This window comes from Hypanus sabinus, chromosome X1, assembly GCF_030144855.1.
Source record: "Hypanus sabinus isolate sHypSab1 chromosome X1, sHypSab1.hap1, whole genome shotgun sequence".
NCBI lineage: Eukaryota > Metazoa > Chordata > Chondrichthyes > Myliobatiformes > Dasyatidae > Hypanus > Hypanus sabinus.
Window position 1 is genome coordinate 22,140,109 of NC_082738.1, and position 17,436 is coordinate 22,157,544.

General features: G+C 42.4%; 1 protein-coding gene across 3 annotated transcripts in view; it reads right to left on the minus strand.

The window, feature by feature from the left end:
- The window catches only part of LOC132384678 (aryl hydrocarbon receptor-like), a 190,684-nt gene extending 174,497 nt beyond the window's left edge, over positions 1-16,187 (minus strand). For all 3 annotated transcript variants that reach the window (XR_009508982.1, XR_009508981.1, XM_059956040.1), the window contains exon 1: positions 15,952-16,187. Coding sequence is in view for 1 of the 3 variants with exons in the window: in XM_059956040.1 (XP_059812023.1) it covers positions 15,952-16,088 (137 nt within the window). In the remaining 2 variants the exon portion in view is untranslated. The remainder of the gene's footprint in view (positions 1-15,951) is intronic.
- Positions 16,188-17,436: the final 1,249 nt, after the last annotated feature.

Consider the following 17,436-nt stretch of genomic DNA (forward strand, 5'->3'; position numbering starts at 1 on the left):
AATGGAAGTTTGATTTCACTTCTATTCATATTTCATGTGAAAAGGATAAAAGTTGACACATACTTCAATCAGTAGGAACAATAAGTCAGATTTTAATTAAAAAAAACATCTTTGACCAAAGGAGGCTTGGAATCCATCCAGTTTTAGAAGATCAGAGCCAAGGTATTTGCTAATGGAAAGGTGCAAATCTCATGAATAAGACAAGGACATCATTTTGTTGCCATTGGTCACACAAGCACAGTTTTTGGGGTTTACTAGGGCTATGATCTGTGAGAAGCAGCAATCTTAATTGAAGGTAATGCGCCTGTATATGGAGTATCAGATTGATCATGTATCAAGTTCTGATGGGTGATTAAATGTTCAAGAATACACCCACATAGAGTAGGCTAGCCTAACCCATGGAACCTGAGGTGCCACACTGTGGCTGATGCTCAAGACATCCACAACAGGCCAGTTCGGCATCAGTGCAGCCTATACCTCCTAGTGGCAGAGCAAGATGGAAAAAAGGTAGGGAAAAGTCTTGCGAGGCAAACTCAAGCAGAAGTGTTCTCAACAAAAGCATTCAAAGTTAACAAGTGGATATTGGGCAATAAATTATATTTGCATGGGAATTACAATGAAAGGTTTCATGTTGACAACTTATTGCCAAGCTTCATATTGAGGATTCCAGGCCAGAGCACCTATCAACCATGTTTGTTACACAATGGAGCAGAGATAAAGGCTGACATTGTTTGAATACCAGCAGATTGTTGCACTGTTCCTGAATGACTACTACACGCACTGCACTTGAGTCATGCTCACTTCACAAAGACCTGACCTGCTTAAAGTTCATCAGCACTATGGATGTATGTTGCCTCCTTAATAAGAGACCGGGGGGGGGGGGGGAAGAAGAGAAAGAGAGAACGAACGGAGAGAGCGGACAAATAGAGTGGAAGAAAGTGTGATAAACACAACAACACAGACACAAATGAAAAAGTAGCAATGTTTCATCTTGCATTTATATTGGATCTTTAATTGTGTAAAATGCTGCAAAGAGTGTCAGAGCAGAGTGATGGCCACGATCATAGTCCATGTGCATCACAAATTTTCTCCACTTGCCCTGTGCTGCTTCCAGCCTGAAATTATCCTTAACACTGCAACTTTTTTTGAATTCAGATAGTGAAATAGTGGAGTCTACAAGTCTGCTGGTAGTGGTAGCGGATCTAAGCAACTGAGAATGTGCAAGTGTTTTAAATTAAAGGAGAGCATGACTATGGGGCTGGAGATCACAGCGACAGGGAGGTTCGAGGTCAAAGGAGTTCCAAATTGAGAATTTTAGATCTGGTCGATGCCAATATGACAGCAGCCAAGGCAGAGTATTTTTTTTTTTGCAAGTCACTCTGTTTTGCATTCTTTTGAATGTCATTTCCATCCACTTTAATTTTGACAACATTTCAAAAACATTTGCAAGGGAATCCTATATCTAATGGAGTTAATCACAGCAAATCCATCTTGTTATGCGATGAAATGACTACCTCTCTGTGTGCTGTAAAAACAAAGTAGGAAACACCCAGGAGACCCGAACAATATAGTGCAGTCAGGGCAATGAGGCTGGAGGAAAAGGCAGGAATTGATGCAGTGAAGAAGGGAGTTGATATGGTCAGCAGGGTAAAAAGGAGTCTTCCCCTACTAACTGCCAGGGACATTATCAGAGCATGACCATCGAGTTTTGATTTACCTTCTCCTTTCTCCTAAACTACCTGCACCACAGTGTGATGGGTCAAGTGAGCAGCTCATCCTGCAAATATTAAGTATCAGCTCCCCTGGCTCCATAAGCTCAGTGCTGTAGTGATGGGTACAGACTAGTGAAATCAGAGGCTGCTCGCAACTCCATGTCAGGCTGTGGCGAAAAGGTCAGGCTTTGACCCTTGACCACACCCATACCTCCCACCTTTGCTACCTGTCTGTTCAGCAGTCCCGACAAGTCCGCTTCCTGTTGGCACTGAATAGGTTTCAATCTTTTCCAAGGAAGAAGGAAACAACTGCACTATGTCCCCTCCTGGACTGCTGAAAGTTGTGGGAAGCCAGCTTACAGAATGTAGGGATCCAGGGCAGTGAACCAGTCCCCCTCCTTAGCATGTACCAGCCTCCCACCTCAGCCTGCCCAGAACAGGATTAGAGAAGTAACACTGCACTAGTTGGTGTTGTGAAGAGTAAAAAGCTGTCTACTACAGTCACAATGCTGGAAGATGAAAGACAAGATAGAGATATAGAGAAATTCAAGTGGGCTGTCAGGGAGGACCAAAGTTCTGCAGTCTGTACTCAGTAAAAAAAAATGCACTGAAAACAACAAAGAGCATTGGATACTCACTCTTTCTACCTTGACATTTAAAGAAATAATTCTAGTTACAATAGATAAGAAGTTCTAGGGTTTCTTCTTCAAAACCACAATTGCGTGCAAAAATCAGGATGCTGTTGAACTTGGGTCTTTTTCATGTCCCTGACGTCATTGTGTTGGCTTTTCCCCACAGCCCCTGCCGCCATCTACAGTTTACTGACGACCAGTCAATGTACACGGGTGACTGTTCACTCCCACCCAGTGAACACAAGTGAAAGCTGGCTCTGAGTCAGCCTGGTTAGAGGCATGGGCAATCCCCTCCCCTTCCAAGGGTAGAGCAGCACTTTCACTTATCGCTTCAATCGCATCCACCAAAGAGGTCAGAGCCATCAGGAAAAGGGAGACGAGTTGGCTGTGAGGGCAGCAGGGGTTTGCAGTGATCATGCTAATTAGAGATACTGTTAGTCACAGGTCCTGAGCTGAAGCTGGTGGGGGACTGTTAAAGACATGTCAGCTTCCAGCAGAATTTGCTGCTGACATACATCACTCACATTCTGCATACTGGCTCCTGTACAGCAAGCCCCCCCCCCCCACCCACACCCACCATGCTCCATTATCTGTATTGGCATTGAACCCATTTAAAAGCCCCCACCCTTGTGTTCAAATCCCTTCATATAGCTGTCTGTTATCCAACCCTATATTTCTACGCTCCTTCAATTTAAACACCTTGCACTTGCCAAGTGACCATTGCCCTGCCAATGGTGGGCTACTCTTTCCATTGCTGAGACACCAATCTCTGGCATTCTCTCCCTAAACCCCTCCACCTCCATGACAAAGCTTCTGTCACCATTCCTGATGCCTCCTTGGTGTCAGATTTTAGACAATAATACAGCTTCTTGCAATGTAGCATGTTAAAAATGCTATATAAATGCAAGTTGATATTTTTGTTGAAGCATCAAGCATCTTTACAGAGTGTCCACGTCAAACAAAATCCATGTAACTACACATACAGCAGCATAGCCTCCCAGTGGTCGATCATGAATAATCAAATAGTAAAGTGCCTGAAGCCAAATAAGGCTCATCAAGTAAATGCCTTCAGGAATAGGGAAGCTATCAGAGAGAGGGGGGGGGGAAGGGAGGAAGAAAAACAACTTTAAACTGTGTATCTATTGAGACGGGCAACATAGTCGGCAAGCATAAAATACCCTCTGAAGAACACCAAAAAAAAGTTGGTTCTATTAAATGAAAGGATTAATTTCTATTATTTAGAAACATTTCCTGTAGCAGTCCAGTTCTAATGCAATTCACACTCTTAATATGTTAGCACAAAAGCTAATTCCAGCAGGAAATTGGAAAGGTAAAACTGGACAAATTTGAAATGTGTCGTTTTCTTCAAAACTGGACTTTTTCCCCTTAGGGCAGCCACCCTACAGCAAGCTGGAAGAATGACCAACATGAAGGTAAGGTAACAAAGCCAGGAGTCAGTGAAGAAAGATACGAAATGAGAAGAAGATTCCTGCAGACAGGTGAATATTCCTGTAGATTCACCCATCTACAGGAATCTTCTTATCCATAATTACCCTGGGAGGCAGCAAAGGCTGATGCTATCGTTTATACCATCGGTCAGGTTTTAAGACTATTTAACAACATTATGCCCATTTACCTCAATTTTAGACATTTCTCCTCTCCCCCAAAGTCACTATACTCCCATCCCAAATATCCATACAAATCACACAGATCTAAGTTTTAGGTAAGCTCAATGCCAGTTTATTTGTAATTAACCCTAGCAGTCATTACCATGGCTCCCAGATAAGACTTTATACTGACCCATGAATTAACACAACTTCTTGGATAAATAAAATAGCTGTTTACGACCAAAAAAAAAATCATATGCACACAAGATGTCAGATATCCTTCAGCGGTTGAAATTGAGGCTTATAGCACAACACTTTACAGTACCAGCAACCCGGGTTCAATTCCGCGCTGTCTGCAAAGGAGTTTCTACATTCTACCCGTGACCGCGTAGGTTTCCTCCAAGTTCTCCGGCTTCCTCCCACAGTCCAAAGTTGTGTCAGTTGGTAGGTTAATTGGTCATTGCAAATTGTCCCGAGATTAGGCTTGGGGGTTGCCTGCCAGCACAACTCAAAGGACCAAAATGGCCATTTCTGTGCTGCATTTCAATATTTTTTTTTAAAAAGATCTTCCCTGAACTTAAGAGTTAAAGAGTGACCACCCTCTCTCTCTTTCTCCAATAGGCTCTTATTACCCTTAGTGCCTTGTGAACACTTCAATCGACCTTCCCTTTCACTTTCATTAAACATGGCACAGAGTTACACAGGGAATAGATGGGCAGAACACCATCTGGGATTTAGAGCAGGAGGGGAGGACAAAACAGGATAGATTCCAAACCAAAAATGCCAGGAAGGGTGCTTCCACTTCTTCTACACCTCCACTCTCAGTGGGGTGCTTATTGACGGAATGCTAACTGAGGGCCTTTGGCTTTTTGTGAGATCCCTTTTCTTGTAGATGGAAAAGGCAGTAAAGCTGCCTAATAGTATTCTCTGTACAGAACCAGATGGTGCTGCCCACACCACTAGTTCCACTGGCAACAAAGCCATTGCACAGAACTACTTTCATGGGAACACATCTACTGTGCAGCCATTTCTCTTCCCACAACGTCACAGGCAAATATTCCAAAATGCCACCAATTCCTGCCAATGACAACAGCACCTGACCCTCGAGCCACAGCCATACTGCTGCTGCACACAGAACCACTCAGGTGCCCACACAAGGCCAAAGCCTCACTGCCAGCAAAGGACTGCAACTGTCAAAGTAGAGGTCAGGGAGAATAATTTGTTTCACTCTCTTGGCCTCCCTAAAATGTTACCAGGTACAAAAGCTTCACCCAGCAGTGAGGAAGATCCATGGTCAGAAATGTAAATGTTATTAATGCAAATCAGAAACAAATGCCTGCATCCAAAATAGTATGTGACAGCCCCGGTAGTTCCACAAGTACAGAAACACAGCTGGTAGAGCCATTGCTTCAGAGTTCAAGGGACCCAGGTTCAGTCTGTCCTCAGCTGCAGTCTGTATGGGGAATGCATGATCTCCCGATGACTGCTTAGCTTTCCTCTGAATGCTCCGGTTTCCACTCAACACAAAGATGTGTGGGCCGGTAGGTTAATCACACACACCCCCCCCCGAGTTGCTGTTTCGGGCTGACACCCTTCTTCAAGACTGGAAAGGAAGGGGGAAGATACCAGAATAAAATGTGTGCGCATGGGGGGGGGGGGGGGGGGGCTAGCTAGGTGATAGGTGAAGCCAGGTGATTGGGAAAAGGGCTAGAGAGGAAGGAATCTGATAAGGAGAATGGACTATAGGATAAAGGGAAGGAGGACAAGCACCAGGAGGAGGTGATAAGCAGATGGGAAGAGACAAGGGTCCAGAGTGGAGAATAGACAAAGAGGGAAAAGAGGGAGGGTGGGGGGGGGAAACTTTACCAGACTGACAAACCAAATGTTCATGCCATCAGGTTGGAGGCTAGCCAAATGGAATGAGGTGTTGCTCCTCCAGCCTGAGAGTGGTTTCATTGTGTCAAAAAAAGGAGGCCATGGACCAACATGTCAGAATGGGAATAGGAACTGGAATTAAAATGGTTGACCACTTTTGGTGGATGAAAATAAAAGATGCCTCCTTCTATGTTGTATACAAATCTAAAAACAGACCCTTTTCTTCCTTTATGTGTTTATTGAATTTCACCTTGTGTGGACCCACCCCAAACAGGAACAAATTCACATTCTCACCATTCTCTGAGGAAAAAAAACTAACTAGAATTTCTGATCAGACTTATTAGTGACAACATAATATTTACAGCCATTCGTTCAGACCTCCATCACAAATGGAAAAATGTTCTCAATATAAACCCTTCAAAGCATTGTCATATTCTTGAAGACATCCATCAGATTACCACTCGGCTTCCCAGTTCTGACCACTCCAATAGGTACAAGGTTCCAGTTCTAAAACCATTCTACTAAATATTTTACACACTGACTCGAGTTCCTCTATATCTTTACCAGAGTGGGGAGACCAGACATGTGCACGTATGCTGAACGTGGTTTGACTCAAGTTCAGCAGAACTGCTCTACTTTTCAACAACATCCCTCAAGAATTACACCACTTGCTCTTTTTTTTAAAATACACCAACACATATTCAATGTTCCATTCTAACAGAAAGGCTCCAATTGAGTGTCAAAGCAACCTAATCCTTTTTACGTAGAAAAACGCAGGATTTAATTTTTCCAACTACAGTGGAACATTGCAATTTTAAAGTGCAAGTACTCCCACAGTGGTTACATTAAATCTGCTGTCTGATGGCAAAAGAATTAAGTCAAAACATTGGGGCTTTTACAAGCCTGTGGTAGCAGGTGTAATGTACTTGTTAACATGTGGACACAAGGGATGAGGATTACTTTCAATAAGTTTCCTGCTACAACAGCTCAGAATTCAATTCACTGGAAGCAGAGATCAACATCAAAAACTCAAAGCACTCTCTGGTTCACTTTGTGGCAATTTTTTCCTCCCCATCTCCTGGTACACAGTTCCCCTCCAGTATTCCGCTTCAATGAATGGCCCAGCAGCACAGCTAGTTGAGCTGCTGCCTCACAGCTCAAATGACCTCAATTCCATCTGATCTCCGGTGCTGTCTTATGTGGAGGTTTTACATTCTCCCTCTGTCAATATGGTTTCCAAGTGCTTCAGTTTCCTCCCACATCTGAAAGACATGTGGGTTAGTAGGTTAATTGGCTAATAGCATGCCTCTAATGTGTAGATAAGTGGTAGAGTCTGGAGGGAGTTGATGGGAATGCCCGGAGAAGGAAATGAGATTTGTGCAGGATCTGTGTAAATATGTGCTTGATAGTCAGCGTAGATTATGTTTCCACACTTCATGACCAAAGCCTTTTTCTCCACTTCAATTGTTAGAAATCAAGATGCAAGCCCACATAAAAATTGGTCACTGCGTTTCCTAAAAGCAGCAGTGATTACATTCAAAGTCACTCCATGCAATGCACTATACAAATCCAAATTTTTTTTTAACCTATATAGTGGATTTCAGATATTTGGGTCATCAGTTAATCTGGTTAGCTGCTGATTTGGGACAACTCTTAAAGAACAAAAACTGATCAAGAAAATAGCCAGGATTTCCTTCATTTGGGACACTATGTACTTAATTAGGACAGGAGACTGTTGCTGAACAGTTTCTAACTAGTGCCCGTCACATGCACTTCTTTGTCCGTTAAGACGCTACACTGTACTTACAGCAAAACAATTTTAAATTGTACCAGTTACATGTGTTAGTGTTCAAAGTGATTTTTGTCACTGACAATTGGCATGAAACAAGCAGCAAGAATACTGTTTTCTCTCTGCAGATTCAAGTATTCAGGCTGAGATGCCAGAAACAGCCAGGAGTGAAAATGAGACTATTTCACTACTTCAGCAAGTTAGGAACCATGAAGAATTAAAGTATTGACAATAATCTTGAATGGTACTGTGAAAAAGAAGATTTGGAAGGTGCAACAGTTTCTAACTAGCTTCAATCACGGGCACCTGTTTGGCTGTTATACATTACACTGTGATCAGAGCTAACAGTTTTTAAATACTCTCAGTTGCATAAGCTTGTGTTACTTTAGAGATTTGGGCTGACTGACAGCAAATTAAAAAGCAGTGATTGTTGACACTACTTCTTGCAGGAAGGTAATGAAGGCAGTCTATTATCTACACTTGGTGACTACACTGATTTTATTAATTTACAGTCAAAAGAACACAGCAGCATGCACTGTATGAATTCCTCCATTGATAGCCATTAGGAACAAACAGTTTTATAAGTACTGCAGTAATATTTATAGTGTTATAATTTATTATGCATTTCATCTAAATATATAATTTGTTACTCATTTAAATTGTAGTTTGTCTTTTTTAAAAACTACTTCTGTTGTGTTTTGTAAGTCCCGAAACTACTTGAAAGAGAAACATGAGAAGCAAGGATACTTAGTTTTCTTTTCTTCAGTGAGGTGCTCACATATGATATGGTGGTATAATAACGTATGCCATTCACCTACTTTTACATACAACCCATAAAGAATTATGTAAACAAAGAATGCTTAATCAAACAATATATTTACAATATTACTCAAATATAATTGAACTATTACATGCTCTAAACTCCTCCCTGCTTAGCCGTGAACTCCACAGCAGAGTAAATTTTAAATTGTCCCATTCAGACCTAAAGATTTAATTGCTGTGGAGGATTTCTTACAGTTCCTGACAGGGGGTGGTTCACTTTTATTGGCAGGTAAAACTTGTGCCTGTGAAACAATTTCAGGTTCTGGAGCCTCCTCCATGGTAGTTGTAGGAGTTGACTCTGGGACTGCAGGAAACAATAGGTCTGGACATCTTTCTTCTCAAACAATTGACTCTGCCAGGGCAATGCAGGCCAGTCCCAGGAATGGAGAGGTGCTGGTCTTGGCATCTTCTGGACCTGTTGGCATCCCAAACAGTGCATGGCAATCTGCTCAATCTGATCTATCCCAGGCCCCCAGACAAAGCTTTAAGCCAATGCTTTCATTTTGACCATGACTAGATGACTGCTATCCAACTCCTCCAAAACTTTAGCTCTCAGTTTGGATGGTGCAACAACTCCCAATCTCCACACAAGGCAACTCCCATCAACAGCAAGATCATCCTGTCACAGGTAAAAATGGGGAAAATGGAATTTCTGCTGCATATTCCAGACATTTTGGGTGACCATGCAGACCTGAGACAGTGTGGGGTCTTTTCTGGTTTCTCTTTGGATCATCTCTGCCGTAATAAGGAGACTTTCAATTTGCGTTAAGGAGAATACGTCAAGAGGAGTGTCCGCTTTTGTAAGTTTTTCAGGTACTTCCTTTTCCAAGGATAAACAGGACAATTCATCAGCATTCCCATGATTAGTTGTCCTCTTGAATTCAATCGTGTACTTGTATCTACCAAAAAATCGAGACCATCTCTGCATTTGTTGCGCTGCTGTTCATGAAGAACCCTTCTGTGGCTTGAAAATTGACACTAGTGGTTGATGATCAAAAATGAGGGTAAACTCTCTCCCATACAAGTGCTGATTGAAACATTTTACACTCCAAGGCCTCTCCGTCAATCTGTGTGTAATTTTTTTTTCTCTGCAGCACTAAGAAAATGTGAGGCAAAGGCTAAGGGGTATTCACTTCCATTACTCAGAACATGTAATATGGCTGCACCTACATCACAAGGTGAGGCATCACAGGCAAGCTTCACTGGGCAATGTGGATCATATCCGAGTACAGTGTCTGATGTCACCATTTCTTTGTCTTTTGGAAAGCCACCTCACACTGCCATTTCTTCCCGACCTGTAGTAATGATTTCAAGGGATGGAGCACAGCAGCCAGGTTTGGCAGGAACCTGTTATAGTAAAAAGGATCACAATTGTGACGGTCCTGGAGCACCTGCAACTGCTTGAATTTTCTCAGCACACTTGTGTAGTCCTTGTGCATCAATAGTGTAACCACATTAAGTGATGCTTGGTTTAAAGAATTCACACTTGGCATGTTATGCTCTGAGCCCATAATCTTCCTATCGTTTTTAGCACTGTTTTGAGGATTTTGGAAGTATTCCTTGTCATCCTCACTGGTAACACTGAGTGCCTGTGTAGCCTTGCAGCACCTGGTCTATAGTTTTCTGCCAGAATGCAGGTGCAGACACTTCTCCAAAAATAAGCTTTTTATAGTAATAAGCCTTTCAGGAGTGTTAATGGTGAGAAAAACTTCAGACTCTTCTTCCATCTCCATCTATAGGTAGGCCTCAGCCAAGTCCACTTTGCTGAAGTGTTTCCCTTCAGTAAGGTTTACAAAGATATCCTGGGCAGAGGCTATTGATCTACTTTCAGTACTGAGTTGACGGTGACCTTAAAAATCACATTAGATCCTGACAGACCCATCCTTCTTGGCTACTGGGACCACTGGAGTTGCCCATGGGCTCCACTCAACCCTGGATAGAATTCCTTCAGCTGCCACGTGATCTAGCTCACTGGCTACTTTATCACAGATGGTATAAGGAAATGGATGGGCTTTGCAAAACTTGGGTGTGGCATTTTCAATTAACACTATTTTACCCTTGATATGTTTGAGTTTTCCAATGACATCCCTGAACATTGCTGTGGCATCATCCAGGACCTTTCTTAATTCGCTTTCAGTTGACTCTATCGCAGGAGATGTGGCATGCAAATAGTAGATGGATCTCCAATCAAGTCATAGTTGTCTAGGACAGTCACGACCCTCTTGTTTCTACCACATACAAACCCAATGTGGCTTATTGCTTGTTGTTTTTCACTGTCATGAATGTCAGTTTCACAGGAGTTATCTTTTCTCCAGTACAAGTTCTTCATTGGATTCCTGCAAGCTTCAGTTCAGTATCTTGGAGATGCTGTTCAAACTCACTTTGTATAATGACTGAAACAGCCAAGGCAGCATCCAATCCCATATTAATTAATTTGCCATTCACTCCTGGTGCAAGCCATTTTGCTTGTTGTTAGTATCACTCTCAACATTATCAGATTTTTCATCAACAAGATGCAAATCAGTGTTTTTGGAAACTGCAACTTGACTTCTATATTTTTCTCTTCCCTGGGCAATCCATTTACTTTTGTCCTCTTTGTTGCACTTTGATCAAGTTTTGCCTCCAAGCCTGCATCAATCTGGTGTATGTGACCCCCTGCCACAACAATAACATAATTTGTTCGGCCATGCAAGTGTCTGTTTAAACGCTGCAATTCTATTTACACTCACTTTCATTCTTGACCGCAATTAAATTGCGCCTCTGGCTGCTGTTACCATTGATACAACAATTTCAACTGCTCTTTTAAAACTGAGCTCTGCTTCAGTTAGGAGCCATTTTTGAATTCCTTCTAAGATTTCACAAACTAAACAATCTCTCAGTGCATCATTAAGCTCATCTGTGAACCGACAATGCTCGGACAATCTCTTCATTCATCCATGCAAGCTGAAATGGACTCCCCTACCGTTTGATTTCACTTTAGGTTTCATAAGCATTCTGTAAACAACAAAAGTTCTGGTTCTAAATGTTCCTGCATTACGTTCATGATATCAGTGAAACTCATTTCACCTGGATTGGTTGGAGCAGTTAAACTCCCAAACAAACTTTATGTTTTTCCACCCACTGCACTCAGTAACACTAGCATCTGCTTTTCATTGGCTATTTACTTCAAAATGCTCAAGTCGTTCAGTATACGTCATCCAGTTACCTATTGTGCAATCAAATGAGTTTATCTTGCGGATGTAGCCAGCCACTTTCGCTTTTTTTTAAAAAAAACATTTATGATTATTATTAACGGATACTGGTTATGTCCTTGAGCAAGGCACTTAACAACACATTGCTCTGAGACGTCACTGGTGCCAAGCTGCATGGGTCCTAGTGCCCTTCCCTTGGACAACATCAGTTGCGTGGAGAGGGGAAGGCCTGCAGCTTGGGCAGCTGCCGGTCTCCCATACAACCCTGCCCAGGCCTGCGCCCTGGAAACTCCAGGCGCAGATCCATGGTCTCTCAAGACCGACGGATGCCACCATTCACTGTTTATAAACCTGTGAATTTCATTCATTGTCTTTTTTTTTTTAAAAACTCTACCATGTCTCTCCCCTGCCAAATAATAATGTGCTGTGCATTTTTTAAAAAACCCTCAAATGGCCCTCTCCCCCTTCCAAAGAAAAATGTGCTGCACTTCAACAGGTTGGTCATCATCTCAGATTCATTTTAAAACTTTCTCGTTGTCACTTATGTTCTAGAAGTCCAGAAACTACTCAAATGAAAAACATAAGGAGCCAGGGATACGTGTTCTTACTTTTCTTTTCTTTAGTGGGGCGCTCACATTTGATGTAGTAGTGTAATGACGCATACCATTCACATACTTTTACATACAACCCGTAATGAATTATGTAAACCAAGAATGCTTAATCAAAGTTCAAAGTACACTTACTATCAATGTATACTATATACAACCTTGAGATTCATTACCTTACAGCCAGCACAACACATAGAAACCCGCTTGAACTCATTAAAAAAAACTGTCAAACACCCAATGTGTAGTGAAAAAGAATTGTGCAAACAATAGTGGTAAGCAAATAACATTCAGAACTGAAATTCATGGAAGTGAGTTCACAGACACAAAGCCGGTCACAGGCAGTCAAACAATATATTTACAATATTAAATACACTACGCTTTCCACAAAACTTCAGCTAATTAGGACAGCCATTTAATTGGGCCAAAATGTACTGGTCATGATGTGTCCCAATTAACCAGAATCCACGTATTGATAAAATAAGAATGAACTGGTATTTATCTGGAGCTTCCATTCCTTCCCCACCCCCCCCCCCCCCCCCCACAAGTGCAGCCTGCTTGCAAATGTTTGATAGGGAAATGTGATGGACCAATAGCACACAGCAAAATCCCAATATGGTTAATGAGCAGAGAATCTCCTGCTTATTGTGCTGCTATTAGTTGAATATTTGATGTTGGAGACCAGGACAGCAGTGCTTTACGAACAGCACGTAATGCAGGATCTCCCCACATCCCACATACCTTGATAGGTGCAACAGAGCCACATTAATTTCACAGAAGCACAGCAGGGTGCTGGCAACCAAGACGACCTTTAATGTGGCACAGAAGGGACTTATGGGACATAATTTACCCCAGTGCTAATCAGCAAGGGCTCAAGAGTGAACTTTTAGTTTTGTCACCAAACAGGTGAGTAAAGTTATTTCAAAATAAATTTCATTCATTAACATGCATTCAAAATCAGTACAAGATTATCTTTGTGTTCAGTGTTATTCTGTACATACATTCAAAATGTTATTGACTCTACACATTGGTAGTGTTCACACATTCTGCATATGGAGCAACATTGCCACTTATGTGGCCTCCTGGGATATGAAGTTCAAATATTTGGAGGTTTCTACACTGGGTGAGTACAGAAAACTCGAGAACCTCCTGGCACTGTTTGAAACATTCCGTGTCAGTTCTCCCTTCTTAAATTTAACATGTGGAATGTTGCAAATCCAAATCAATATGCACCTAATTGGTCTTTCCCTTTAGCTGATGACACGGTTTCCTTTAACACCTGTCCAAGATGGTATTCAAATACCAACCTGGACAGCAGTGCAGCTATTAGAGGCTCTGCCCCACAGTTTGAAAGGTCCAAGTTCTAGTGCCACCTGTGTGGAGTTTGTATGTTTTCCTGTAACCACATAGGTTTCCTCCAGTTCCCACATCCCAAAGAAGTGTATGTTTCAAAGGTTATTTGGGGGTTGTAAATTGTCCCAAGTGTTTTAATGAGTGGTAGAATCTGGACTGAGGTGATGGGGAAGTAGAATAAAATGGCATTGGTGTAAATGGGATGGTCGGTACAGACTCTGTGGGCCCAAGGGCCTGTTTCCATGCCTAATGACTTAAGCCTTCCTTTTTCATTTCAATTGTTACTGAGACCTAGAGGATAGGCCCACGTGAAAATTGGCTGCTGCATTTCTTAAAAGCAGCAGTGACTACTTTTGAATTCACTATGCAATGCACTGTGCAAATCCAAATTATTTTTCCCCAGGATTGATAAGATTAGAATGAACTGACATTTACCTAGCACAAGTAAAAGAAAATCTGGATATGCTGGAAATCCAAGCAGCACTCACAAAATGCTGAAGGAACTCAGCAGGCCAAACAGCATCTATGAAAAAAGAGTACAGTCGATGTTTCAGACCGAAATCCTTCGGCCTGAAACATTGACTGTACCCTTTTCCATAGGTGCTGCCTGGCCTGCTGAGTTCCTCCAGCTTTTTGTGTGTTGCTAACATTTACCTAGAGCCTGCTTTCCCAAAGAGCTTTACAGCAAATGTAATACTTTGCAGGGTGGTTGCTGTTGTATAAGAGGGAGAAACAATGGACCAAATGGCACACAGCAAGATGCCAAAAAATGACTAGAGAATTTACTCCTTATTGTACTGACTGGCGGCTGAATATTGGATGTTGGATACCAGGAAAATTCCAGTTCTCTTCAAAAGTTTTAAGACTGTAAGTTCACCCTGGTGCCCCTGAATTCTCTACTGGTGAGCTATTCCAAAATCCAACCACCCTCAGTTAAATAATGCTATCTAGCATCCTTTTTAATCATTTCTTTATAGCTTATATTCTTGCTCTACAGTCTCATCTACAATCGAGTATCATTGACGGCCCTGTAGATTCGGTATTAATACAAGTCATATTTCCACCCCTTAGTCTTTCCCTCTCCAATGACGAGTTCCTACTGAATGAATTGAATCACGTGTGTTTTCATCATCCAGTCTCATAATTATTCAAATATGTCTCTCTTGTACCATTTCCAGCTAGGCTACATTCTTACTGTAGTGAGGGTTAAGAACTCCATCAGATAAGTTATTACCAGATCTGAGAACAAAACTTTAATCCTGAGATGTGTTTATCACTGCCAATCAGAACTTATCCCTTACTGCCCCTGAAGAGGTGGAGATGAGCTTGTCTTCTTGAACTGCTGCATACCCAGGGTATAAATATGATGAAAATTAGTTTTTTAAAGCAACAGCACTGTACACTACAAACATGGTTAAAGTACTCAAAAAATGCTACGGAGGACAGTTTTCCAGGATTTAGACCCAGTGACAATGAGAGATCGGTGATACATTTGCAGGTTAGCACAATGTGTGACTCTGGGGGTATTGTGTTTGACTTATCCTTCTTGGCAATAGAGGTTTCTGGCTTGGGAGGCACTACCCGGAGTAACCGGGCCGAGTAACTGCAGAGGATTTTGTCTCAAAAAAAACATGTGTTGAAGGTAAATCACGGGATGTCGACTATGCGGGAAACTTGGTTGCACAATCCGCCCAGTAAATAACACCGCCTCGTATCAAAATTACTGGGAAACGTAAAACACTTCAGCTTCCAAGGTAACTCAAGACTTGCAGCAAAGTACAACACTCAAAGCAAATGCTTTATTTTAAAGAAACAGATGCAGTTGGCTGACGCACAGGTAAACGATCGAAGACAGAAGCAAATAAGCAAAGGGGAGAGGAATTTAATACTCCACAAACAAGTAAAACTAATGGAAATATTTATTTATGACGGTGCACGTCGAAGAACAAGAACCCCCTTGGAACCCATTTGAGCTTGGCTACCTGCCAGTTAATAATTAGACACACACTCGCTGCAAAGGGCTTCGAAAACAATCTGAGAGCGTAGGTTGGCCAATCAATCAGCTCAAGTCGATAATAAACACACACAAAATGCAGACACCTGTGGATCCAATACTGCAAGGAATACAAGAGGCAGACAATCCCCATTACGGTCCCTGCTGAACTTCCCTCAGCCCTGGTGCCGCCAACCCTCGCCCGCCCCCAGATTCGCCCTCGAGCCACGCGCGTGGAAAGCTCTCCTCGCGGGTTTTGGAGCACGAGTCCCCCACCCCTCCTCGGTACCTGTGCGCTGCGTCAGAGCACAGGGAAGAAACGGCGCCCTGAAGAAAGGAGAGAAGGCGCCATGCCAACCTAGCAACACTCACCTCTTGGAGCCTGGGTTAGCTCTTTTCCTCTTCCTGCCCATAAAAATATTCCTCGTGGTGGTGATCATAGTGCAGAGGCCGGGGTGTGAAGGCGCTCCCTGTGTAGTCCGCTTCGGCCCGAGTGTTTGGCTTGACATCCTCCAAGCGAGTTGCCGCAAACGCTTTAAGTGACGGACCAGGAAGTGTGGGACTCGCTCGCTCGCTCACTTTTTCTCTCTCTCTCCAGCCTCTCCTTACATAACACGACAGGAATTCGTCATGACCCCGACCTCCTGCTTCGCAATTACATAATTCATTGTGATTTATATAGTTAGTAGACAAAATGAAACCACACTATTATTATGTTAATAAAATAATAATTTTAGTACCTATTGGCGTGCAGGATACATAAATGTATTATTTTATTTTGAAGCTGCTTTGTGTCGTACCAAAGAGTGAAGCGACTGTTGCTCCTCAAGATAGTGGTGGCAGGTCTGTCTTTAAACTGATGCCAACAAGACCCGAGGGGTGCCGTTTTACAGAGGCGGATAATCCCGAGCGCTTGGGTGATGATCCATAACCGGCACGGGATCATTTGCAGGGATTGCTTGCAGTACTGGGATCTTGCTGTGCGCGAATTTGGTGGCTGGCCCAACAATTCAGCGGTGGCAAAAAGTTGTCTACAGTACACTACTACACAGAAAAGGTTCACAGCAATGTTGTCTGGACTGGAGGGCTTAAGTTATAAGGAAAGATTGGATGCCTGGGACTGTTTTTCCTGGAGTGAAGGGGTGACCTTATTGTATCATGCAGTATGGAAACAGGCCCTTCAGCTTAACTGCTCTATACAGACCAAGATGCCCAAAAGTTCCATTTGTACACACTTGATTCATATTCTTCTAAATCACTCATGTCCATATATGTGTCTGAAAACATTTTAAATAGTGTTAATGTACCTGCTCAACCACTTTTGGCAGCTGGTTCCATATACTGATGATGGACAGGGTGGAACAATTACCCCTTGGAATCTTATTAAATCGTGCCCTTCTCACCTTAAGCTTCTGCCCTCTCGTTCTTAATTCCTCAACCCTAGGACAAAGACTGCATGTTCACCTTATCTATGTCCCACATGATCTTATGCATCTTTATAAGATTACCATTGTCTCCTATGCTACAACAAATAAAATCCCAACCTGCTCAACCTCTCTATAGTCCATGTATCCTGGCTTAATGGCATTTTTTCCGATAGCAAGGTGGCCAAAACTGAACACAATTTTACAAGTGATCTCACAAACATCCTTCACAATTGCAACATTGCATCTCAACTTCCATACTTGATGCCCTAACCTTGAAGGTTTATAAAATTATAAGGGGCATAGATAAGTGGATGCTTACAGTCTTTCCCCCAGGGTAGAGGAGACTAAAATTAGAGAGCACAGATTTAAGGAGCAGGAAAAAATTTAAAAGGGACTTTAGGGGCAACATAGAAAGCATTCTTACTGGTTA